The 26,960-nt window shown below is 40.9% G+C and overlaps 1 protein-coding gene across 14 annotated transcripts in view; it reads right to left on the bottom strand.

The window, feature by feature from the left end:
• The window catches only part of STARD13 (StAR related lipid transfer domain containing 13), a 291,838-nt gene that overhangs the window by 42,666 nt on the left and 222,212 nt on the right, over positions 1-26,960 (bottom strand). The window contains exon 1 of one of the 14 annotated variants that reach the window (XM_038174629.2): positions 24,781-24,963. The exons of the other annotated variants lie outside the window; for them this stretch is intronic. Within the exon in view, the coding sequence (XP_038030557.1) occupies positions 24,781-24,790 (10 nt within the window). The 5' untranslated portion in view covers positions 24,791-24,963. Of the gene's footprint in view, positions 1-24,780; positions 24,964-26,960 lie in introns of those variants that run through there. 14 annotated transcript variants of the gene reach the window in all.

The following is a 26,960-nucleotide window of genomic DNA, read 5'->3' as shown; positions in this document are numbered from 1 at the left end:
AAGGAAAGCAAACCTCACCCCTTCAGTTTTTGTTGGAGGCTATTGTTTTTAGAGGCTGTTTGTAACATACTGCAGCCCACTCAAACTCAAAATGATTAATGGAGTAACTTCTGCCTTCAAATCTTTGACTCCATCTCCTCCATGAAGGCATCTCTTGGGAGTATTCTAATTTTCTGAATGATTGCCTCAAAAAACAGATTCAGCCTTGAACAAGATTTGCTAAATCAGCTTCCAGCACACTGAGTCTCAGACACGGATACGGGGAATGCCCAGTTACCTCCCTTCTCTCTTATCTTTTCTAACTAAATGATTACATGATTGTCTTATTCAGAGGACAGCAGTGCAATGTGCTCTTGGCCCAGCCAAAAGGATGACTCTGTTCACATCAGCAAATTTCTTCTGGTTAAAGGCACCTGTTCCAGCCATTCCCCTCTTGGCTGGTAATGTAGTTTGAGTGAAAAGGCACGAACAAGTATTTGCTCCTCAGCAGACACAAGAGGTGATTTCTATTATCTCACTCTGGGCATGTAATCCAAGTTTTAGTTCAGTATGCAGTACAGATTTTTTTCATTACTGGCTATTGCAATGCATAAAATACAATTTGGGATGCTCAATTTAACATTCTCTTTCTGTGCATACACTCTAATATTTGCTTTTTGCTACTTGCTCGTTAACCATCAGCGGAGACTTATTTGGGAAGAGATGAGTACAGCACCAGAAAGATGTTATTGAAGATGTCAGTGAAGGGTTGCAGAAATAACTTTTGAAAGCATTGGTCTAGTGCTGCTCCCCTGTCCAGGCTACTGCAGGTGTCAAAGGCAACCTGCAGTAGCTGTGCTGTTGTGGTGCAACCCTGCAAGCACCTGGAAAGCCATGTGTTCACAGGTTGTCAACAGCACAGAGAAGGGCTATCACACTGAGAAGAGATCCTAGATTTGTGCTTAATGCTCACCAGGAGCCACAGCTTCTCCCAGAACCGTGTGAGTCCCCACCAGCCCAGCATCTGCCCCAGGGACAGCATCTCCAGGATGCTGCTTAGGGAATTTGGGAAAGTGAAACTGTGGGGTGGCATGGCCCACAGTGCACATGATGGTGAATTTCTGCTTATGCACTTCCATACTGCTCTGCTGACTGAAGAAAAAAGTCATGGATAATTTTCCTACTGCTTTCCACTTGCTTGGTCAGCAGCTAATGGCAATGGGTCGTTCGTAAGACTAGGTAGCAACTCAGTCACAAATACTGACGTGCATCAGTATGTCTCACAGAACTGGAGTTATCAGTTTGTTTTTCCAGCTTTTAGTTAAAGCTTGACAAGAAACAGGTTTCTCTTTCCATTACTCTTTTCTACTGGTAACAAGTTATAACTGATGTTCACACCTTCAAAAGTCCACTTGTAGGGAGATAGAATCACAGAATCATTTAGATTGGAGAAGACCCTTAAGATCATCAAGTCCAACCACCAACCTAACACTATCAAGTCCAAAACTAAACCATGTCCCTAAGTGCTGTGTCCACAATTATGAGGTTGATGACCTCCTTGTGGCCTCCATTTACCAGCTTTTGCCAGGAGGTGTGTGCAGAATCCCCTGTGCACAAATGTCACTGCTGAGCTCTCATGTCTCTCCCCAGAGACCCCCCAGAAGTTGCCCCCTGCTTCACCAAAACCTATTAGTGCACAAATGAAATCATCAGCTTTATATTTTGTCACACTCCTCTTTGATCAGCCAAGCCATTGGATTTTGCTTTTTTATTCCTTTGGAATTATTTCTCCATTTTCTTCTTAGAGTTGTCTCACTGCATATTAAATTAAATACTTATCAGAGATGGTGATATCACACAATAGGGATTGAAGTGCAAACCTCTTATCCATCTTTTGATTTATTTAAGATGTAAGTAGAGTGAAATAGGGAGAGGTTCATCCAGGAAACTAGACAGATGGTGAGAGCACAGCTGGGATGTGGCTTCAAGCCCATGCCTGGCGTTAAGCAGGTTTGCGCATGTGTCCCACGCACCCTGTGAGTGCTCTGGGTATTCTGGGGCTGAAATGGGGATGGTTGCTTGCAGTCTTTGTCTCTCCCAGTACTTCCAATCCCACACAAACCGCTTGAATGGTGCCCAACACCAGAAGGAAACTCCAAGAGTTAGCTGTCCTTGACAGGGACATCCTACCCTACCTGCCCTCACCCCACTGACTCCTTCTGCTTCCTTTCGTGACATATCAGCTCTTGGCCAACCCACTGGAGATCTAGCTCAACACTCTAAGCTGGCAGAAAATTAACCTCCAAGGGTCTAACTTAGTCCACATTTAGCCGCATTTTAACTAGCTGAAGAAAACCAAACCATGGGGACAGTCCTTCCTCACATGAAACAAAACATTCTAAAAATCTGTTGGGTTAAAATCGCTCGGTCAAGAAAAAATCTTGTAAGTAAATTCATTTTACAGCTTGGGACCTTATCACTGTCCATAAATATCAGTTAGACCAGTCATTTAACTTTTCCTATCCAGACATCAGTGATTGTCATCTTATTTCTGCCTTTCTGCTATTATCCCTCTGTCTCCTCTGTATTCTCTTTCAGTGTTTCTTTTTTTTTTTCCCATATAATTTTAATTTAAGATTCAGATATCCCTTTGCACGATGTAGCAAAAGAAATTGCAACAAGAATAAATAAGGTACATAATTACCTCATCTATTGTGTTTATGTCAGCTTTATGCGTGATAACCTTTATTATTCATCTGCCTGTAACAAATCACTATTTATGCTCTCTTTTTTATTTCCCCTATATTGCTCACCACTTAAATCTAATTTACTAGGTTAAAGCTAAAATATCTGGGAGTGTTAGTGAAAACCATTGATCAAGTCATTGGAAAGGACCCTGTTTTATGATGCAGCCACATCAGTGAGCTCCACTGGAAGCCCAAAGCTGGTCTGTTAGGTAGAAAGAGGTTTCAGGTCTCTTTTTGAGAGGTCTCTTTTGCAAATGTTGTTTGAGGCCAGATAGCAACACCTTTTACCCTCAGAGTCCCAGTGGACCCGTGTGAAAGGTGAGCCAGTGACTACTACTGGGGACGAGACTTTGACCATGCCTTACACCTGAAGCACTCTCGGGGCAGCTGTACACACTGTGTGGGGGAGCTTCAGCCTCACCTAGATGGTCTTGATGCCCCATACACCCTCCAAGTCACAAATAAGCCACACCACCAGCCTGACATCTTCCCAGAAGAGCACTCATGAGGGCAGAGTGCTTCTTTTCTGAAGGAAAGCTCAGTTCAGGCTGAAGCTGTATGAGAACAGGCCCAGCATGTTTCAGCTTCTTGCAGCCTAGGCCAAGATACTTTAATGGCCCCCACTGCTCTCCTGCCCTTACATCTCATCATCTTTAAGACAGTGATCCATTCCACTGTTATTTTTTCAGATGGGGATTTGAAGCACTTCAAAAGTACATAGGCAAGTTAGAGACAAGGTTGGTAAGGTTCGTGGGAATTAGGTGCATGACTCCCTCAACTACCCATACAAATATGGCTATGTTACTCCTCAAGTACTAATACCCTTAGAAATTTGGTCTGGAGATTGCCAGATTTCTGAAGTTTTGATACCTGAATGCATCACTCCATCATCACCCAGCTACTACATAACACTAAAGCTGAGAGGTTTCCACTGAATGGCATTTTCAAAGCCACTTTGGAGCTAAGAAATCAGCCTCACGGTAGGGTTTAGGTGCTGAACTGTAAAGAACGGGAAAATATTTACAAATATGAGAACAAATGACTTTCCAAGGTCACCCAGGAAATTCACAGCAAAACATCTACACAGGTCACATCTACAGCAGGCAGGTTGGCTGAAATTATTTAGGCTTTTAGCATAATTTCCCAAGAACTCCATCTGAGGGAAGACTTTCAGGTAGAGCTCTTATGGTTTACCCTATTTCCTTCCACTCCACAGGACTTCTCCAGAAGGATTCAAATAATAATGCAAAGGCAGTTGTATTCTGCACCCGTAAAATTACCATTTATAGCACAAATCTATCAAAAATAAAATAAAACATAAGCATACAATGAATTTGTACTATTTTACTACACTATGGTGTGTACTCTTCAATAAATCCTGGTAATAAGGTTTTCAGAAGTGGAATTTCATTGGAATTATTTTATATCATGCTGTATAATTACTATTAGAGGCAAGGTTATGTTTTGCAAGCAAGGAACAAATAAAGCTGTCAAAGCGTTATTTTAATAGACATTAAGCTTTTGCAGAGTATTGTGGTACCAGTAATAATACAATAAAATATGGACCTTTTAAACTAGTGTGGCTGAAAATAATTCAAATGTCAATAGAAAAAAAATAGATCCTTTCAAGCTCATGAGTTGTTTCTTTCTCTGTAGCTCTTTACACTTGGTGAATAATAGTCAGATGATGTTCATTCATGCTTTGACTTAGAAAGGTTGAAAGTGAGAAGCATGATTATTTATGGACGTGAAAAAAAAATCTCATATGCTGAGAGATGAAAAGATTGGGACTGTTTACCCTGGAGAGCAGATGAATAAGGAAGGGTTATGATAAAAGGGTACAAAATCATGGGTAATACAAAAATAGGAAATTGGGAGCTTCTATTCACTCTGCCTTGTAGCACAAGGGCAGGAAGATTAATGAAAAGGGAGGAATGAAAGAGAAATAAGGCAATCTGAACTGATAAAGTATTTTTTTTTAAAGCAATCTATGAAATTCATTGCCAAAGGACACTGGGATCAGGAGATGAGTGGGCTCAAAAGTGAACTGAGTCGTATCTGAGTACCCATTGCTACCACCTCAGACTTGGAAAAGGATTCTCCAGAAGAGAATAAATGAAACCAAACTAAAGACAGCATTATAAGATTATTTTTTGCTGGCTAGATGACCCCTTGTATAGCTTTTCCTTCTGAGCCACTGTGCTCAGACACAGTCTGGGACTATATGAACTATTTCTTTGACCAACTGTGACAATTCTTTTGTTACCTACTGTGACCAAATGCTGCACAGTGCCACTGGGATGGGACACTTCTCATCAGCCTTTCATCTTTGGCAAGACTACATTTCCCAAGAGGAATAGGTGTATTGTTCTGGCCAGAAATTAGGAACTTAGCTCCTCTTCAGGTGAAAAGGACTATGCTCAATTCCTTTCCTGAATTAACGCAATACTGGTTAAAACTGGTAGGCCTGAAATTTACAGCAGGTTCATCAGGAATGAAAAGTCACAGGTCTGGAAAGATTGTGTCTATATTAATATTTTTGACATCTAGATCTCATCAGAGCTGGGCATATAGCACACCACTTTCTCTCATGCTAACAATGTGAAGGAAGCTGTGCAAATGGCAACATGAAAACAGGGAAAACGGTTTGCAGGGAGACCTTTGCACAATGTACCACACTCCACAAGTGTAAGTGAAGAGGTGACTTGCAAGGGCTTTTAAAGCACCAAGGAGAACAAGCCAGCAGAGGCACAGGGACACATAAAGATGTCAGGAGCAAGAAGTAACCAGAGGGACTCCCAGTTCAGAGTCATGAACCTTCCTTCCAGGCAGCCATCCGTGTCCCTAAGAGTCTTTAGCCTCAAACCAGCTCCCCAGGGAATTTTTCCCTTACGTAGATTTCTAAGTCACTCTAGAGGTACAGGGGACGGCATGTTGGGCACATCAAGGCACCTGCATATAAGAATGCATTGAGGTATGGACACCAACTTGTCTTAATATTTGAAAGTCTCAGACACAACACTAAAAACACTGCAAAGATGTTTAACTGAGCCAAAGGATGTTGAAAAGTCATGTCTACGTTATGTGGTTCAGCTATGTGATCAAACCAAGAGATCCAGCTCTTCCTTGAGTATCCTCTCCAGGTCTTTGCTGTTTAGCATCATGATCACTTCTATTTACTGCTGCTTTCTCTTTCTCCTCATTTTTTTTCTGTATCTTCTACTCCAAACTCCTTTAAAACTAACTTTCTGCCATCTATTACTCTGACATTTTTGCTACCCACCGTTCCACATATCCATCCACTTTATGCAACCTTACTCCAGCTAGTGTTTCCTCTTTTTTTTTGCCACATTCCTTTCAAATTTTCTAAATCAGGATTATAAATCCCTCCTAACCCCCAAAATCTCTCCCTATCTTCAAATATCACTTTGAAATTGCTTTTCTTCTCAGCTTACAATTGATTTGTACAATGCAGCAATTTGCGATGACACTAATAAAACAATAGCTTGCATCCCACATCTCATCTTGAGGCACTTTAAATGGTTATAAAAACTGATGTGAAAGTTATATATAGGGATCACTACATCCGTGGGTGAAATGCAGCTGCGTTAGGATGAAATGTGGCAGCTGCATAAAAGAACGCTGCAGCAGTTTATGACAAGAAACAAGAAGAATTCTTTATCCAGCTGAAACTACTAGCAGGATTTATGAGCTAGATAAAATTCAAATAATACGTGTATATATATATATACATATATATATATATATATATATATATACATACATACACTGGAAGCTGACAAGGACACCAGGCTCTCCCTTTTGTCTTAGGAAAAATACTCTGGTACTGCTAATGGCCAGAAGTGATTAAGAGCTCGGTTCCCGTCACATCCTCCCCCCTCTTCAATAGGATTTATATTCCTTTTCCTGCCTTCTGACAGCACCCATGAGTATTGCTCAGCACAGGCTCTGAGGACAGAGCACCACCCACCTGTTCTCCAGCACCACGCTGCCCTTCCCACCTATTTGGCAGGCCATTCAAAAAGTGATGGGTTTAGCACCGCTGACTTGAGAATTAACAGGGCTTTGATAGTGGTGCATAAGCACTGCATGTCCACCTAAAAATGTGTTTGGATGAAGTTATGGAAAAAGTGAGTATTTAAGGGCTCTAGTATAAAATATATTGTATCTTTAATGTGGAAGGAATATTATCAGATAGGTAGAGAAGGGGTAACAATCTCATCCTCTGGGATCTGCTCCAAAACTTCTGATGACTCATGGAGTCACTACAGGCCAGATTTTGAAAACAGACTTTCATCTTATGCCTTCGGGTTTCCAAGTGAAGAGATCTAGCCTGCATCTAAACTTCTATGTAGAACGGAGCAAAGAGTGGCCTGAACACCAAAATAGCTGCTGAGCTCATATTTCAAAGCGAAATGTTGAGTCCAGCTGGTGTTTAGAAAACCTTCAAGTGTATGCTCAATTGCCACCCACATATGCTGTAAAGCAATTTTTACAACATACCAGAGATACCGCCATAGCTAATAGATATTAATAATAAGTAGTCCTTGAAGCATTGTACCCATATGTAGCTATTCATGTTATATTCAAGTTATGTATGTTCTAATGAATCACTATTTTTGAAGAGTGAAAGAGCAAGTGACCATCCAAAAGGCTGGAATGCAGCTTTTCAGGGAAGGACCTGGGCATCCTGGTGGTCACCAAGTTGAGCATGAGCCAGCAACATGACTTTGCCACAAAGAATGCTAACAGGATCCTGGGCTGCATTAAGCAAAATGTTGCCAGCAGAGCAATCATCAGCAGAGATTTAGCACTAATGAGGCCAGATCTGGGGTACTGGGTCCAGTTCTGGCCCCCCCAGTATAAAGGAGACCTGGAGAGAGTCCAACGGAGGGCCACCAAGATGACAAAGGGACTGGAGCATCTCTGCTGTGAGCAGAGGCTGGGAGAGCTGGGGCTGCTCAGCCTGGAGAAGAGGAGGCTCAGAGGGATCTCATTCATGTTCCTAAAACCCTGAAGGGAGGGTGCAGAGAGGCCAGAGCCAGGCTCTGCTCAGTGGTGCCCACGTGCTGTAAGTGACTTTGTATTGCTTTTTTTCTTGAGGAAGGTTAGTGTCATTGATTTTAAGACCCAGAGAGTCACAGGAAGGGTAAGGACAACACAAAAGAGCAGCATAGTGAATAGGAAGCATAAAATGATCAATTCTAACTGTACCATTATGGGAAAGTAGCCATATCTGAATACTTAGTATTATAAGTATTCAGAATATTTTCCTTATATGTGGACTCTTTGATTAGATTGCTAATAATTTAATTACATCAGCAACATATTCTTTCATCTATATACAAGGCATGTTTCCTCAGTGCACAAAAACTGTACAAGGTGTTTGGTCTGGTGCTCTGCCCTTGAGACCTGTTTTGACTTTGGATGCAACAGATGGACCCCACTACAGGCAGCTTTCAGCTACCTCTGTCCTTGCAAGCTTTTGGTAAATGTCATCTCTTGCAAGGCCAGGGGAGATTTGCAGACAGCTTGAATTCAAGCAGCATACAAGATGCCCAAGGTCTCTGGAGCAGCCTGACATTCGGAGGGCTCCCATGAGGGAGCAGCGTGGGTCTGAGCATTATTTCTGCTCCCATGGGGAATCAGAACTCCAATTACGGACAGAGATTTAATGGCTCTGGAAGCCAGGGTTTTCAAACTCAGTGTCCTAAGCTGGAGGTCAAGTTTGAGGCTTAAACATCACAATACCCAACGTGGTTTGTATGTGTGCGGTGCTGAAGTTAATTGGTCAAACAGTAATTGGAGCTCCTCAGATGAAAGGCGCTATGGAATGCAGGAGAATGCTTCATGTTATAATAGGAGTGAAAATGTAAACAATCCCCCAAAAGATAGATGTTGTCACAGTAGACTTTCTCCCCGAATTATGCAAATAAGCAGTATAAAACGTAGTTCCTTATCACCATATTAATTATTGTTTGATTATGCCCTTCATGTGCTGTAGATGTTCAAATTACACGCAGGCAATCAGATACACATCAGAGAACCTCTACCCATCTGAGGTGGTCTTCATGCTGTGAATTTATATTAAACACTGAACATCACTGTGAAGCTAACTCCCCTTGGAGATAATACTTTGATGTATTAATAAAAAAGACTCCTCAGTTCTTGTTTATCGTAAATTAAGATTAAAGTAATTTCTTTTGGAGTTCTGAGTGAGAGGAGTAATTTGTACTGCAGGAAACATTGATAAGATACAGCACAAATGGAAGAGCTGAAATATTCAAGACAAAGGTCCGGATCCATGGCTTGTGCACAGAGAACGTACTGAAAAGTGCCAAGCTCCCACCTGGAGTTATCAGTATTAGCTGCTGTTATCAGCTGATGAACACTACGAGCGGCTGTCTTTAGATCCCACTGTTTCCTTATTAGCTCCTTCCATTAAAAGACCTATTGAGAAAGACATTCTGTGCATTTCTTCTGAAAAAATAAACAAAACCCTTAACAGCAGAATGTCAGTTGTTCACACAATCTGAAGAAGTTGTCATCCCAGCAACAGGAGAGCTGACATTATCCTAAAAATACAGCCAAGGGTTGTACCTACAAACCCAGATGATGTCCTCTAATTCACAACCATACTGTAATTATGATCACTCAAGTATAACAACATTATTAACATTTCATCATGCCTCAAGACTGTTAGTTAAGAATAATTATAAAATGAAAGTGAACATAATTAGTCGATATCTACATTATTATTATTATTATTATTATTATTATTATTATTATTATTATTATTATTATTCCTGAGATCATTAAACATCAAACACCCATACCTATTAAACACTTTTTTCAGCTGCTATTTACTACAAGATTATTACTAATGAGAGCTGCCAGGCTGTCTTCCTGTGACTGTATGAAGAAATGAAAAATTGGTAAATTAATCATAAGTACAAACGTTGCTTTCTTTAACTTTAACATTCTGAGCTTGGCCCATCTTCCTTTTTGGACTTAGGCTGATGCTGTGTCAGTATACGATGTGACATGATGTGGGAAGTTGGCTCTGCCATGAGCAGGGGTTGGACCAGACGATCTCCTCTGTTCAACAGTTCTACTAATTTTAAAATTATTTCATACGATGGATTGATGAAATACGTAAAGATGTTATTGTAAACTAAGTTTTGCCCCTTGTTTTGCAGTGTTGTAGAAACAGTGGAGTCACACCAGTGTGTGCTTCAGCATGATCTTGTCCAGAGCCCCTAATTACGTGGCTATGCACTGATCTTAATAGAATCAGGGGAAAAACAAAGAAATTAAAGGAAACAATTACTCGCTTACTAAAAAAGGAAAATCTTCCGTCACTCTGCCTTCGGAAAAGCACCCGTTTTTACAAAAATGTCATCCAAACGTTTCTCTTGACCTCAAAACCAGTACTGAATGTGGGAAAGTTCTCAAACTACCCGGCCTGTTGGACAGTAGCAGCAGAGCCACTGTTCGGACAGCTGGACAGACAGTTTTCATCACCCCTCGCATGACGGAAATTTTGTTTAGTTTCACTGAATAGATGTGAATAATCTTTAATATCAACATGGGGAACTCAAAGGGTGGAATTTCAAGAGTATTTAACCTTGCTAACTGGTAGAGTGGAAGACCTTCAGAAATTTTTAAAAGTTAAATACTCTCACATGCCTACTCAAGCACCTACACACCTTTGATTTTCCTTCATCTGACCCTGCCTTCTGACACCATACGGCTGCAGGAATGAGAGATTAGGACTGCAGCACTTGGGCACATGCACACCTAAACAGGCTTAGAAAACACAATGGGAAGGTTACAGAGCAAACACTTTTACCAATGAACTGAAATGTTCTTGATACCCGAACTAAAATAACCTAAGGACTTTTCTTCACGGAAATCACAGTTTTCTTTTGCTTAGTCCCTTTGTAATGAAATCCACACAGCTACAGAGCAACATACAAAAATCATGCTAAAGCAATTCCTACATGATAGCTGTACATAAACATTTATTCATTCATACTGGAGGGAAGAAGGAACAGACAACTTGGCTGTGTTGGTATAGTTATTATTTTTAGTATTTTGGCTGAAGTCTCTAGTTTCCTTTCCATGCATATTTTTTTATAGAAGGCCGTGGGGGTTTTATGTGCTCCTTCAAGTACAAAACAGACTTTTAATGTAGTGGAAATACAGGTTTTCCACTCTGCAGCTCACCTAGGTCTGTTTCCAGCTATTAAAACAATTGTAAGAAATAACTGTTGCCTATAACACGAAATTCAGCTATAGCAGAAATAACACTGGGTATCCATAGTACTGACATTCCTCATTTCCTTACCCGTGTTACACCACAGAGCAAATGGAAGCCAGACTCAGAGGAACCCTGTAATTACTCGACGGTAATCATTGCCAGCAATAAAGCCGAATTAGCAAAGAACTAATTAGCACACCACCCAGGACTACATCGCTCCACACTTTTTTTTTTAAACTGTTATTTTTAGCTACGAGCAGGAAAGACATAAATTGTTCTTTTATCAAATCGCATGAAAGAGCTTAGGTGAGTTAGATGTTTGCAGTTATCACTGTATAAAGCTGGAGGCTGCCCTTCAGCTGTGTGGCGTGTATTACCCAGGAAGAAGACAACAGGAAGGCTGGAGACCTACCAGAAACTGGGGCTGTGGGGTGGACAGTGGAAGACACCAAAGCACAAAACCACTATATCATATGTTCATGTAATGTCTCTAGCTGGATAACAAGAGGGAACAAGAAGGGTTGGCTGTGCAAACGTCAATGGAATACAGACCCTGGCACTTTTTAACCTCCTGGATGAATTTCAACTATTTCTTAATCCTTTAATAGTTGATGGGAAATCCATTGGGCAGTCTCAGTTGCCACCTCACGGGCTGAGTCCCTTCGCTCCCACTGCTAGGGACCGTCCCCACCAGTGTGAATTGCCACATGCCTGCTGTAGGCAAAGATGGTTTTGTCACTAGGCAGTGCTAGATATTTGGAAAGTAATGACTAATTCCTTGCTCAGCCAGACTTTCAGTGGGAAACAGCTCACATCACTTAACACTTACACTTCAACTCAAAATGGGAATAAAGGCTCTTCCTTCCTCAGGAAGGAAAATTGTGAGATGAGATATGCTGAAGTGTGTGCTGTGCTCAGAAATGTGCTCGAAATACACGAGGACCACCACCTACCTTGTAGGAGCTGGTTGTCTTTCCTGTGTGCCTTCAGTGATCGGGGGCTTGGATGTCAGATGGGAACATTTTCAGTGTCATTAACGACTTGGTCCAGCCTTCAGCTGATCTCTAAACTTAGTCATTTCACAGCAGAATCTGGCCATGGCAGACATAAGAAACTTGTCCTTCTAACAGATATTTCCTGCTTGGAGATATGAGTTATCCTGAGCCATGACCCAACTCCTGATCATTTAGAGAGCACTCACTAAGAGATCAATGGATACAACTCCATGCTATAGTCTGAGGTCACTTTAGTCCAAGAGAGAGGCTCGTGAAGTAAAAATAAACAAAAAAGAGATCATGGGATTTTATAAAAACCCAGAAGAGTGTTGAAATATTTTCTCTGAACACTGCAGCGTTGCTGGCACATCGCTGTTTTAGCACTTGGTTCTTGTTCAACGTGTGCTACGTGGATACACCAAGATCTGTGTACGTACTTTTGCCAAGCAGAATGACAGAAATAACGTGGCTATTTCTGAAAAATGAAGTGTTTATGGCTTGCTCAGTTTCAGAATATGTTTCATAATCTTCAGCACTCACAGTGTGTCACTCATGGGCTTGCAACATATTCCCCCTGAACAGAAGCCGCTTTGTGCTCACTGCCGAAGAAGCATGTGCTGTGCAAGTGCCATACTGTATTTTGGCAGTAGCTGTTAGAAGTAAATTTACAATGGATTAAGGAGATGGAAGGCAACGTGCCTTTGACTGTTTAAAGAAGAGATGAAGGATGGCTGCTGTTCAAGATCTTGGGGATTGAGGTTCAATTCGTCCTGCAAAATTTCCAGTTGGTCTTCGGGAAAACCAAAATTCCTGAACAACAGCGGCCGTCCTTCTCCAGAGGGACTGTGTGAGGACACCTCTCTGCTTCAGATGTCACCTCCAGTGCGAGGTGGGAGCTGTCCCCGGGGGCACAGGGCCACCCGGAGCTGTGCCAGCTGAAAGCTCCCTGCTGGTGGCTGCACCGCCTCCAGGATCAGCTTGGGACGAGCCCTTCCCATCTCTGGGTGCGCCCCATGACGAGCAGGATCTAGCTGCTGCTTCAGCTTTATGTACCCCCCAAGGTCAGGGGAATGAGTGTATGTGGCCAGGACACGAGGCATTTTTGCCTGTCCAGTGCCACAGTAACGGGATATACAGATAAAAACAAAGATAGAAAATGGGTTGTGTACACTTTGAAGGATAAGTATTTTATTTTCCAAGCCCAGCCTTTTTCTAGGCTTGACCTTGGTCTGCACTTTCAAGAATCTGACATTTTTGATGGTTTATTTCACTTTCAGATTTTGGCAGGGTCTAGCCTCAGATATGCCAGAAGCATGATGAGATAAGTTGTTCTCCAGACAGAAACAGAAGCAGAAAGCAAGCAGTTCCCTATAAAAGTTGGTGTCTCCTACAGATTTGACTGTAAAAACACCTGGCTTGGTTTTCAAAAGGAGAAGCCCAAATCTGACAACGAAATCTCAGCAAAATGGAAGTTAAAGATCTTTAATAACCATCTTAAGAGCCCACTTGCTGCTCTGAAACCACTGGCTAAAACTGAACAAATGACAAAGGTACTTCGATGCAGGAGATGGGCTGTATTTTCCAGTATCACTTTACTATGTAATGGGAGCTAGAAATTTTGGACCCACAGTAGCCTGTGACAACTCTGTAATGCTTTCAAAGCTCACCTACTACTAAATAATCACACTGGAGAACTAAAAATTACAGTTCCTTATTTTATGGTTGGGCTTCATCATTAAAAACAAACAATAACCCAAACAGAGCTGCCTGGACACCACTTCTTTACCTGCATTAGAGAATCTACAGGGAAGGCAACGATGCCAAAAGGTGAAAATTATAGCTGTGATGCTCCATTTCTGACACTGTTTTTGGGAACAGAGTTTTGGGGTTTTCATTAATCTCTCTGCAACTCTAAGCAAAAGGCAATTACTAAAAGTAGCCTCAAAACTGAGCCTACAAAGCCACTGTTTGTTTAATGCATTTCAAAGCATTTTCTCCATTCGTTGTTTACCAGTCTGGCCCTTCCTAAAAAGGGGTAGAAAAACATAGCGAATGCTTATCACCTGCAAGTTTGAATTCCCTTGAAAAGAACTTTTTCAGAAAATGTGGTGAGCACTTTCAGGGAGTGCTGGTGGTTTTAAAGTTTCTCATGATGTTTTGCATTTTTCTTCTAAATGAACAGGAAAAAACTCATCTGGCTCTCATTTGAATTCTCAATAGACTTTAGAAAGGAAATTCCAACCAGAAGTGTATTCCTACACCTAAAATCGATGTGAGAACAATGTCGGATGCTTGTCTCAAGCCAAGAGCAGCCAGGAGAAGAAGCACAAAGGCTGGGCCAGCAGCAGACCTGCTTGTTCCACATATGTTAAGGGTCTCAGCAGAGGAGCTGATTTTATAAACCACAATCCAGTAGGATGGATCAGAAGCTCAACTTTAAGCATATGCTTGAATATCTGGTTGGCCTGTCTTCCCAGCAGCCATTTTGTCATCATGTAGAACAATTATTTACATACAAAGGGATTTCTGGATGTAAAGGCTGGGAACGGTCTCACCTATAAACAACTGCACTGGAACCACAGTTGATCACCACAGATGATCCTGAAGTCCATGGAGAGAAATACATGCTTCCATGAAAATATTCATTCTGTCTTAACACCTAAAAGAGGTAAACTGCCTTATGCCTAGAAAGTGCTCCTTCTTCTCTAGAGACTATATAGAGAATATGGGATGAACAGGCATATAAAGCTAGACACGTTTCCAGTGAGATGAAATAAATTCTTTCTTGAGACATCTGCTGCTAATATGCTATGTGACTTAAGGTCAGCAATTTCTCCTGTTTGCACCTGATTTTCTCCATTTGCAGTGATGGCGTAAGTGATCTGTATCCGTGTTTGTAAAGGGATTTGAGAGTTATGTAGGAACATTCTTGTGTAGGTGCTCAGTGTTTACCACAAATAGCAAGTCTTTCCCACACAAAGCATGTCATTGAATTAGAGTTAATTGACCTCAGAATCCACTAATCTCAAACACAAGCAAGGAAGTAAATACTTGAGTTGTTCGCCCCATCTGTATCTTATTCACCCATTCACCTGCCGGTTTCTGTAGGGTATACATAGGATATACCTACACCTCACTCACCAGAATTAAGCAACGCTTATCAAGATCTGCCCCGCAGTTGACACTACACATTCTTGGTGTTTAGGTTTTCTCTAAGTGTTCTAAGCTTATAAACAACTCCAAGCAGTTCTAATGTTCAGAACGTGCCAGAAAAATCTTTTTCTCCTCCTAAAAATGTGCGCTGTCTCTGGCCAAAGATGTTAGCTCAAAGGACTGGGCCAGCAGAGCTCCTTCTAAGCTAATGCCAAGCTGAGGGCAGGGCTTCCCAGACCTCTCAGAAAGGTAGCATCTCCGCTTTCCAGGGCTGTAAGAGCACTGTTCCTGGCTCTCCTTTAGCTTACCAAGCCAACTGGTTGCTCAGAGCACGATGGACACTATTGTGCAAACACGATGTGGGCAGAGCCTCGCCAGAAGACTCCTGTAATGGATGTGAGGACAATATAACTGATTTATAGATGTATAGCCCTGCACCTTGCTCCTTTTATTGTACTTTACCACTACTGTTATTGATTGCCTTCTTCTCTGAGCTTTTCTTCTTTTTCAGTTTAGAAACTTTTGGAAGAAACGTTTAACAGCGACTGGTTTGTGCCATGCCTCTCTGGCACGCGGCGCTGCGGTGCTACACAAACAAACAAGGAACACGATGTAATGCCACGGCACTAGATGTAACTGAGATCCAATTGTACTCGTTGCCATCTGGATGTGGGAAGAATGTTCCCCTAAATGACAAATCTTCTGCAGAAAAACAAGTTCGCCCTTCACAAATACGTGCCATAGCAGAGGACAATGCACCACCTCTGACTTATGACTTCATCAGTAAGAAGATGGAGTAGCGGTGGCATTTCTCCTCCAACAAGCAAATGCTCTCACTGTGTTCCTTCCACACAGACCTGAATTTGGGGTATCCTTCAGAGCCAGTACGAAGGCACTGTTTGCTAGGAAGTGGAAGACTGTCCTGTATCACCTCTCAGATAAATTACCTCTGGCTGAACCACTGGGATTGGGTGGGGGAAGCTACTGGCTCTGGATGTAGATTATGAGATTGCCAGCAGCTAAAACAAATATTTCATGTTTCCAGGTGCAATTTATAAATTTAACTGTCTCGGTCGTTTTTACTGTGCTCATCACAGCAGAAACTCAGTGACAACCTGAGTAAATGCTTTGACTTGTAATACAGAGTCACTTAAAAAATTGATGAGTTCTTGTCCCAAAAGACTTAAGGACAAACACATTTCCAAAACTAGGGCCTCTAAAGAGGAAATACCTTAGGGACAATATTGTTATTAGGTGACACTGAGCAAATACTTAAGCAGGAATGATTGAAGTAGACAGTGTATCCTAAGGATTTAATGAGCAGCTTGGAGCAGTTGATGGCCTGAGGCATAGCCTCAGGTCATTAAACCTCAAATGGTTATTAATCCCCAGGAAATGCTTTCTGTCAAGGTCATTAATGCTATTATACAGTGGAAACTGAGGGTGCATAGAGAAATTAGCATGTAGTCTGTTTGCAGGAAGGCATGCTCTCAGTAAGCAGAGGCAGGCCATTTCCAGGAGGATGCTGCAGTGCCTGTGTGGTAGCCGGCTCGAGTGAACTTCCATTGAACTGTTTGCACCATTTTTAGTCTACGTTGCTCTTTTGCTGAGTGTGTCCCTACAGGAACTTCCTCAGGCACTGAGCAGGTACATTAGCAGCTCAGCGTAACTCCACGGGCTAACATTAGCTGAAGTCCCTCCTGCTGAGTAAAGACACCTTAGCATATGTTTTCAGGTTGGAGTCCTGCCCTGCTAATTGCCTCTTTTAAGAATAAAGATAGGAAATCTGATTCGATCGATGGGTATGCTGGCAAACACAGCTGTCCAGCAGGTAGAGAAGGGCAGTATGTGCTGGGATCCCAGCCTTGGGTCTTGCTCTTGGACCCTTTCTTCATGTCGGGCACCTCGTAAATGATGGCTCAGCTCTACAGCCACCCCTGTTACCTTTCTATGAATATTGCTCCATGGATTTTAGTGCATTTTTTGTAACTAATGGTCTAGAGTGGAAGTCAGACATATTTTTTTTCCAGATTCTTCTGCTGGATTGTGATGTGAATTGGGTAAGTAGTTAAATTATCTCCGTGCGTCAGATTTTCCTACATTAAAAGGGATACAGCCCTACCTACCACAACAGCTATTTTGAACTTTGAATTAGTCTATTTACAAGGGATCTGGAGATATTTGGCTTCAAAACTATTACATTGTAATGATCAGTGCTTGATTTTTAAGGCAATACCACAGACTGCAATTGCCTAAAACTGTTCCTTCTGCTCTAAAGTAATCAAGGAAAACAGAAAATTGTTACAGAGCAGGATCGTTTAGATTACATCCTTGAGGATGATTTAGCACCCCAATTATGCAGCTGTCCAAAATAAGAAATCTTTCTTTATTAAAGAGACTGAAGAGATTTAGACTGCAACCATATATTACACCAAGTAAAAAGAAGGAACAAAAGGACATCATGATATATTTAATTCTTCTGACAATGTCTGCATTAAATGATCAATGCTTAAACATGCTTTGCTATTTGTGGTTTGTTTAAGTGCCCTAACATTCACTGGCAGCAATCAACGCACCATTACTACAGGGAATTTATGCAAACTTATTTCAATTATATGTCCCTACACAGGTGTTGGCAACACACCCATATACGTGGAACCTGACGGCAAATTCACTGCTACTCTTCTCTATGATTGGTTTCCTGAGAGGTACTCATTCAATGAAATTGTTAAATTATTGGAGTAGAGAAGAGTACTTTTGCAATGGTATTAAGGAAGAAAAAAACCCCAAACAATTATATACATGTATGACTATACAGTTTTTGGAAGTATTTGGGTCCTTGATTTCGTGAAGCATATAATACATATGTTTAGGCACCAATGCTGTAAAAACTAACGTTGTACTTTAAAAATATAAATATTGCTGAATATTTCTAGAATAAACCTTTCATTTAATTTGCGTGTTAGACATCACTCCAAATACCTGAGGAAGAACTGCACACATATCACAGTAAAGAAAATTTTATTTGGCACTACTGGCTTATATAAGGCTGTGAAGCCATAAATCAGATAAAATAAGCATTTGGACACTAAATTATTTCTGGACTTGGAAAATTCCACTAATGCTACATTTTTATAGCAGTCTGTTCCTGTAGCCTAGATCCTAATCAACAGATACATCTAAAGTTTTCTTCTGAGGCAGAAAAGATGAATTCCAACTTCTGCTCCAAAGGGTGCAACTGTGAATTTTAGTACTGTTTCAAGTAAGATTGCTTTTCCAATCAGGATTTTCAACAGATCTGTAAGTGGACTTGAAATCACTGTACCTAAGCATGCCTAACATTCATTTTCTTGCTTGCTTGCTTGCTTTGAAAAAAAAAGCACATCCTTGATCTCTCCTCTATTTTCAATACAATATACAATTGCTTAAGGACCGCTGGGCTCTTCTCCTCTTTCATTTTCATACGTACACCTCCTCTTTCTGACTCCTCAGCTGTTATTTTAATGTATTTGTTCACACACCTAGCCTGCTAGTGATGGGGAAACTCCAGTGAGTCTCTGTCTTATTTAATTTCTCAATTCTCTCTCATCAGTGAGTTTAGGAAAATGTTGTACACCACTGGCTGTGAAAGCTGCCACATTTCCTTCAGTGGATCTTACATAAACCCGCAGTAAGGAGTAACTTGATAATACCACTGTCTGACTCACGTACTTTGGACTGATAATAACGATAGCCACATCCTGTAAAATGACCAGTTTGAAAAAAAAAAAAAAAAGGTTTGACTTTTCTCCTCAAAATGACCATACTCATTTTTATCTTGAGAAGACTTTACCCAAGAACTTGAAATTAACCACAGAAAATGAGGCCAAAGTGGAAAGTGAAAGTTCATCTAATCCACTCCACCAAAACCTGCAGGACTAATATTTACTCTCCCTTAGAGGAATGTGGGATTCAGGACGACTCCAAAAAATATATATTCTCAGATACACCTGACCAAACAGGTTGCTTTGGTGTCAGGCTGGCTAGGTGGCAAATTTACTACTCTACGCTGCAGTAGATGTTTTCATGATACAGTTCCAGCTCTGTCCTCTGATGGAGACTTTAACATAAGCAGTGTTCGGCTGCTGCAGCTGGAATGCATTGCTTACTTTTCCACCCCTTGTGTTTAACTACCTCTGGATTGCCACATCTGTAGCTATTCAGCAGAAACTCAGTAAACTTCTCGTTTCTTTTTCTACAAACATTATCTTTATGTTCCTCCCGAGCTGGCACATTAACATCATTTACATCCCTGCTTGGAGAAATGGTGACATTTTATAGACTGCTGCTTTCCACGGTTGGTAAGGGTTGCTGGCTGGTAACCTCCAGGTTCGTTAACCCCTGCTTCTGCTGGACACTGAAGAGCAGTATTCTCCAAACAACACCAAATTTGTTTGGATGAGTGCACACCTGTGAGTTTCTGAAGGTAGACCAGTTGACTGGAAAAATACCGGTGAATGAAGAGCTAAGAATACATTTGCGGTGAAACACACGAGAGAAAAATGCCAATTTCTCAAATACCATTGTTTATTTAACAATTTCCTGTTGGGAGAACTGCGTAGCTACAGTGACTGTGAGTAGCTACGAGTACTTATGTCATGATGATGTGATTATCATCGTAAAAGTCTACTGTTAAAAAATAAATGAACCATATCTGTGTCAGGCAAATCCTGCCCTTCTAAATAGACCCTGATTATCCTCTAGAGGCACAATGAACAAAATGTGTGTCTGAAGAGTCAGGAATATATTCTTCCAAATAAGGAAAATCACCAAATTAGTGGTAAAGACCTCTTCAAAAACAGTATTTCACAGTGAGCTTTTTTTGAGAGTGAGCTTTTTTTTGTGAGTGTCTGACACCAGACACTCTCACTACTAATAACCCAAAGAGTGAGTAGCTATTTACTATGAGTGAAAATACCAGAATTTAGTCATAAAAACTTTTGCATGCAGTCTTACGAATAGTTCACGGGTAATGAAAACTGTTCTCCCCTGCTTCTGCAGAGAACTGCTCAGTCAAATGTATGCTTGCTTATATTTAGATGTTCAAAAAGATAGACAAGATGTGAAGAATTGAATCTCCTTCTCCATGTATAATCCAGTCTCTCACCAGTTAGCTGGTGTCTTTGCAATGCTCTCCATATGGAGGATAGTAAAGAAGCATTAATTAGTATTACTTTGCTGTCATATTAATGTTTTTCTTCAATCTAAGAGCCTCAACAGTAGCACTCCCCACAATCTTCCAAAGCATCAATGCAGAGATCACACGCCTCATCACCTCCTACTTTTTTTCCTATTTCCTTTCCTCTAAAATATCTCCAGTCTGAATTTCAAGGCTTTGGTAATAGCAGACAAAAATACAACATTTTTTCCTCTTTTCCAAAGCAGACAGGCTCTGAAGCAGTACAGCAGGCATCATTTCACACATGTTGAGTGTGCACATTACTGAAGGCAACTTCTGGACTGCTAAACTGAGTTGTATCTGCTTCCTCACTTAATGCCTGTTGACTTAGTTTTATGCTCTAGTTTACAGTCTGGCTCGCTGGTTCATCCTATGTGCAATGAACAAAATCCAACTAGATTTTGCAGGAAACTGCGTTTAAAAAAATCCCCAAATGTTCACTAACACTATTTTCCATTTTTTATGGAAAAGAAGTTGTCGTCTTGACAAACATAGAAGCAAAAAGAACTGTTTAAAAAGGTAGTTTTAGGAAAAGCTGTTATTCACGTCTCTGTCAGGGGGATCAAGCACAATTGCTCTGCTCCATTAATTTTTAATCACATCTGGCAAGTGGCCTCAAATGTCTCCAAGATGTTATGATGCCTTGAAATGAAAAGGGCAAAATATTATCCTCCATCATTTTAGAAGAGACTGGTACATTAGTATCTGTAGTAAGCACAAAGACCCTTCCAAAATGGTCTTCAACAGCTGTGTGCTATAGGAGCTGCTGAAAGCACAGCAGTCAGCGGTGAGACCAGCAGTGCCAGCTCATCTTTGCCACAATGATCCTATACCCTGAAGGCAAATCTAGCTTTCAGGTGATGAAAAAATGAGAGAGGATGACACCACAAATAGGTCCCGAGGAATGTTTAGATGAAGGATTATCCTTAGCTGAAATATAATGCATAGTTTTACTGTTGTTGTTGTTGTTTTTAACCTTGGAATTACATAGGAATTTATTTCATCAATATTTCCATATACAATTTGGCTGCTGCTAGCCCCAACAAAAATCACATTCTACTGGAAATACCTGTCATAGCTGCCAGGAATTAACAGCACACGGTACTGGGCATCTCGACTCCAAACTACGACATATGCAGCCCACTGCTGTGCACATCAGAGGTGCATGCTGTCAGAGTACTTGCAGGGACTTCTCCTTATGGACAATTTCTTTAATACAAAGTACGGCACGCTACATTTAGAAGAAATTTTAGTTACAATCTTCATGTTTTTCTTAAAATCCTATGTCCTAAGCATAGACAGAGACTCTTTCTAGAAAGTATTCTCCAGACTTCTTACTGCTGAGAATTGCTGTTCTAACATCATTGCTGCTTCCTCTCACTGCCACTCTGTCCTCAGACAGTGAACTTGACCATCAATACTAGAAACGCTTACAGGAGCTGACTACAATAATATTACAATTATTTAATCCATTCTCCATTTTGGACATTTGAACTGCAATTCTTAAGTAGGGACAGTAAATAATTCATCTGCAATTAGAATGTGTCACTTTGAGGCCACAAAGGCTCTTCCTCTCTTTAATCACTGCCTAAAGACGATACTTTGATGCAAATAGGAAAAAGTACACCTGCAATCAAATATAAAAGGTGCTCTGAAAGAATTCTAGATTAGCACTTTATAAAGACAAGAGGTCTAAGGGGAAGAGACATCAGAGGTATTCAAATTTGTGCTCATATTGAATATGCCTTATCTGAAGACACTTTGATTCAAGGTACTTTCTGGTTCATGCCATCCCTTTTAAAAACCTTCTGTCTTTAGGTTACAGGAGACATTCTCCTAATTTTGTGTCTTCATGACATCTTCATACAGTGCTTTAGCTGTTAAAGTCCCCACTCACCCATATTTCTTCATGGGTGACTGTTCTGCCTCTTGGCCACCTCTCACACCCCAATCCATGCCTGGAGAGGTTACTTTTACAAAAGCAGAGTTTAACTTCTGTTGAGTTTCTTAAAGAATACCCTTGGCATTGCTTTTCTAATTCCGTGATGCTTTATTCAGAAGGGCTATTTTGCTGCCAGCACAGGACAGGAGCACTGAAGGGCTTTCAGATTAATGCTCAGGGCCTTCAGGTTACAGTGTCTTTCAGAGTGCTCTGCTCCCTGAGGGCATCCTGCAGATGAGCCTGAGACTGCTTTGCCTTTTCTCCTGGAGGACAGCCTTTCTACCCCAGACAGATTCTGCAGTGATATCCACCAGTATGAAAACACAGTGAAAGTCTCATTTGATAAATAACGAGTATATTTTTATCACTGTTCTCATGCAGAAACTACACGTCCTGCTGTGCAAGTAGCAGAGTACGCTCTCCCAGAGATCTTGTGTTAACCTTTTCCAGTAGAGATTTCTTTCCTGAAGTACACTGAGCACTGGGTGAACTGGGGAAAGGGCTCGCCAGGTTGAAGCCAGTCTTTAGCTGCTACTCTCCTAGCTCCTGTTTTCAGAAGTGGTGCCAGCACAAGAAGATCCTGAGCCAAATGAACACTCTGAAAATCTATCAAAGTGTATTATACAGGATGAAACAGAGAAATGGTTATGCAGACTTGGATAAAAAATACTAAAACAGCTTTAGGAAGAAGTTGCCAGAGATCTGAAAGCAAAGGGTAAATCCGAAATTACAAAAGCTTTGGTGAGTTCCATATGTTAAACGTTTTAGGCACAGCAATATATTTGATTTCTGTGACTTTCACTGAACAATTTGTGTCAATCTCACTTTCAAGAAAAAAGTTACTTCTCAAGAGTGGCCAGCAGCATCTCTGGATGCTTTTCTTATACTGTCAGCGTCTGAATTGCTACTCTACAGTTGAAGACCAACTCCAAACAAATGGAAAAACTCTTTCTCATTCAGTGTTAATTTTTTTTTTTTTTGAAACGATGTGAAGAATATCCCATATGTGAGCCATGATATTTTTATCACAGGGGATGGGGAGATGCAGAAGGAGAGGGAAGGCTCAACACAGCATTCGTGTTCTTCTAAAACTCTCCTTGACAGAATATACATTTTAGTGTAGTTTGAATTGTTAAATGGAAATTCGTTTCTTTTTAAAATATCATTTAATAGAAGGTAGTTAGAGTTAATAATACCTTTAAAGCTGTCAAAGCAGATTATCAAAATAACCGTCATTTTATAGGAGTAATGTACTGATATAACTTTAGCTGCCTGTAAGCTGTACAGTAATTTACTATGCCTGATAAGCTCAGACCAAATTTGTCAGTGGCTATCCATCTGCTGGGCTGAAACACATTAGGGATGAATTGGCAGGGCGGGGCCCATATTTTCCTTACAATGATTTTCTCAACAATTTTTCACTATAATAACTTAAAAGATTTTAAGGTAAACCTAAAAGTGCCTTCTTTTTCTGTCTCCATGCCACAAATCATATAGCTTCACCTACTACTTTCCACGTCACACTTTTGATTTCTGCTTGCATTCCAGCAAGGACTCTGGATTCAGCAAGCTGGGGAGAAGGAATTCAACTCCATAGGAAACCAGGCTGCATCGATGCCAATGCTCAGAAGGCATCTCATTTGGCTCAATTTTACAATATTCTCTATGGTGGGAATAAAGGTCAACCACTACTCATCACTGGGCAATGGGTTCCTACAACTTCTGGCAGCTCCAGAATGACTCACTTGGGGAACACATCACTGCTGCATTCCTCGCCAGTGTTGCAGGAGTGACTGCATAATGCAGCACATTGTCCTCACAGCCTCATCCCTCCTACTCTGTCCTTCTTTAGAAATTCAAAGAGAAGAAGATGCCAAGGGGCAGTTAGACTGAGTAGGAGCTCTGCAGTCACCCTCTGCCCTGAGCTGTGTGCTTGCCTAGGTCCGAGAAAGTTCCTAAGAGAGTCAGTTATAGGACAGGAACCTGAAGCACAATGTTTCCCAGTGCTACAGGTCTGATAAACTCTGGCACAAACGTCTCTAGAAGAGACAATCAAAAATCACAGAATCACAGAATTTCTAGGTTGGAAGAGACCTCAAAAATGAGGACATAGTCAAGCATAGACAAGTCCAGCATCACTGGAGACTCACCCTCTGTTCCACAAACTGTGTCACAACCAAAGGTATAAAGCTCATCTTCTACCAATATCAGCCAAACCCAAGAAATGCATCTCCCAGAACAAGGCTTTTACTCTGCATTTTATTTGTCTGTGGTGTGAAGGGAGAAATACCCACACTTGCTACTATTACTATTTTATTACAAACCTCAGCCAAAATCAAAACCTTACAGAAGTCAGTGCTGCTCAGTGTTCAATGACAAACATGTTGGTGCCTTACAGAGCTTGCAGTCTTTACAGACAGACAGAAAAGGAGAGGGTAAGAAACAAAAGCATGAAGACTTACGGATGGTCATCCTACGAAGGCAGGAGTTTAGATCCTCTGAGTTAAGAGAGGAAGATGCGAGTTCACCCCACTCAGAGTAGAGCCCAGTATCTCCTCCCTCTGTGGTGAGTGTTCCAATTCTGGGGTTATTATGCAAGAGGAAGATAAGTCACAACCTTCTTCACAATCTTCAAATGAGTAAATGGATCCCAACTGCATGGAGGTGCCAGCATTTATTTCCTATTGTTCCTGTATATTCCCAAGGGAAGAGGTTATTTACTTAACCAAGGCAGACTGAATCATCCTCCAGTGGGTGGATGGATGGAGAGGGGGAATGGGTCTTCAAGTTCTCTGCAAGCAAATCCCTCTCTCCTCGGACTAATGAAGCAGCTATGCCAAATGGGCTGGGTCATCTGTTTAGACCCAGGTACCTAGAAGCTAGAATTAAAAGGGTTTTCCACAAGACACACCGCATCTCTAGCAAATGCCAATGTTTCTTGATTTTTCAGACAAATACCATGGTATTGCTAATTATAGTGGGCCTGACTTTCATCTGGAATAAATTAGTGTTGCTGCTGCCAAAGACTGGCCCAGAAAATCCATGTAAAACTGCAGGATGCTTGCAAGAAAATGAGGCTCTGTGTTAGGTGGAGCCTTGTTGCTAGGAAGGCCTGTTGTTGAATGTTTTAATCTGAAAGATTAAAAACATGATTTCACATTATGGTCTCTGACTTAGCATGGTAAACAGCCTTCAAAACCACAATCTAGTAACAGTGCCTTTGTCCCTGCTTGCCATCAATGGCAAACTCTTTTCTCTCTCTCTCGCTTTTTTTTTTTTTTTTCCAAAGTTATCCACAAAAATAAAGCAGAATAAAACCCAAAACGAAGTGTTTTTTCAAAGGTGGAACATAATTTAATCTTTAAGACAGAGAACAGAAGAGCGTGGGTTTTCTCTGACTGCAGACTTCTTGTAATTTAACTGAAGATAAATATTTAGATAGCAACCAATGGGATATTTAATTGTCAGGAACTATTATATTTAAAGAAAGTGCTAGAGATTTTCAGACTTGTTTTCCTATGTGTGTTGACAACCCATTCCCATAATTTACACTCTGTATGACATACAAATACAGTCACTGTTATAATTTGTAAATTGTTAATATTAGGGCTGTAGGGATGGCTGCGCTTTCAGCTCTATGTAAAAGACAGCTTTTACATCAACATCTGGCTGAACTTCCATTACTTTCCCATCCATTACTTGTACTCCTCCTCCTTTTTCTCGGCCTTCCCAGTTTTCTTCTTACTGCTTGATCTGATCTGGGAAGCTGCAAACCCTGGCTGCTCTTGGCTGCTGCAATACTTATAAACCATGAAACAAATAAACAAGGGGGGGAAAAAGATAAAACCCAATGTAGGAGGATATTTGATAAATCTAACGATGCGGATGTCTCGAGCTGTGCATGCCATCAGCCAATGGCACCATCTGAACTCGAACACGGTATCCTTCCTTTCCTACCCTCTCCCCTACTGCTTGTAGCAATCACTTGTGACCCCATTTGCATGAAGATGGAAGGTCGTCAGGTCAGAACCACAACTTCTCGTAAAAATGTCCAGCAATCGCGGCAGCAGGACAACGGGTTCTTGAAATGCTACAGAAATAAATTGGGAACTAACTATTAAAGCTGACAAACCTAAAACGAATTACAGGATTAAAAGTTTATTGAGTTTCAGGAGTTATTCTCGGTACCGTTTCAAATTTACTCTGATTTGAGGCTAAGTTTCAAACTTTCCATATCTCAGCTTATCTAGATGTAAAATAAATTCCAGAATAATATTTAGTTCAAAGAGATTCTGTGAAGTATTACTAATCAGAATTTGAAATCTCTGGATGAAAAGCACCACATAGCATCTAATAACCAGAACTGTATGGACAGAGTCTCCAATTGCTTCACCAGTGAAGCTACAGATAAAATATTAGATTAAAAGATATGGCAAAAGCACTTTACTAAGAAATACACGTATCAGTGTATAATATGTAATTTAACAACTTTCTTTATAAGCATATATTTGTCAAACTTTGTCAGGTTTTGTGTACAGCCACAGAAACACCTCCGGAAAGATCAAAAGAATATTTCTCATATCAGAAAAATAATTTTACTCAGGGAACAAGAAAATGAAACCGCCTCTCGAAAAGAAAAATG

This window comes from Anas platyrhynchos, chromosome 1, assembly GCF_047663525.1.
Source record: "Anas platyrhynchos isolate ZD024472 breed Pekin duck chromosome 1, IASCAAS_PekinDuck_T2T, whole genome shotgun sequence".
Classification (NCBI taxonomy): Eukaryota; Metazoa; Chordata; class Aves; order Anseriformes; family Anatidae; genus Anas; species Anas platyrhynchos.
The sequence above is the reverse complement of the archived record's forward strand: the minus strand, read 5'-3'. Positions and strand labels throughout refer to the sequence as shown.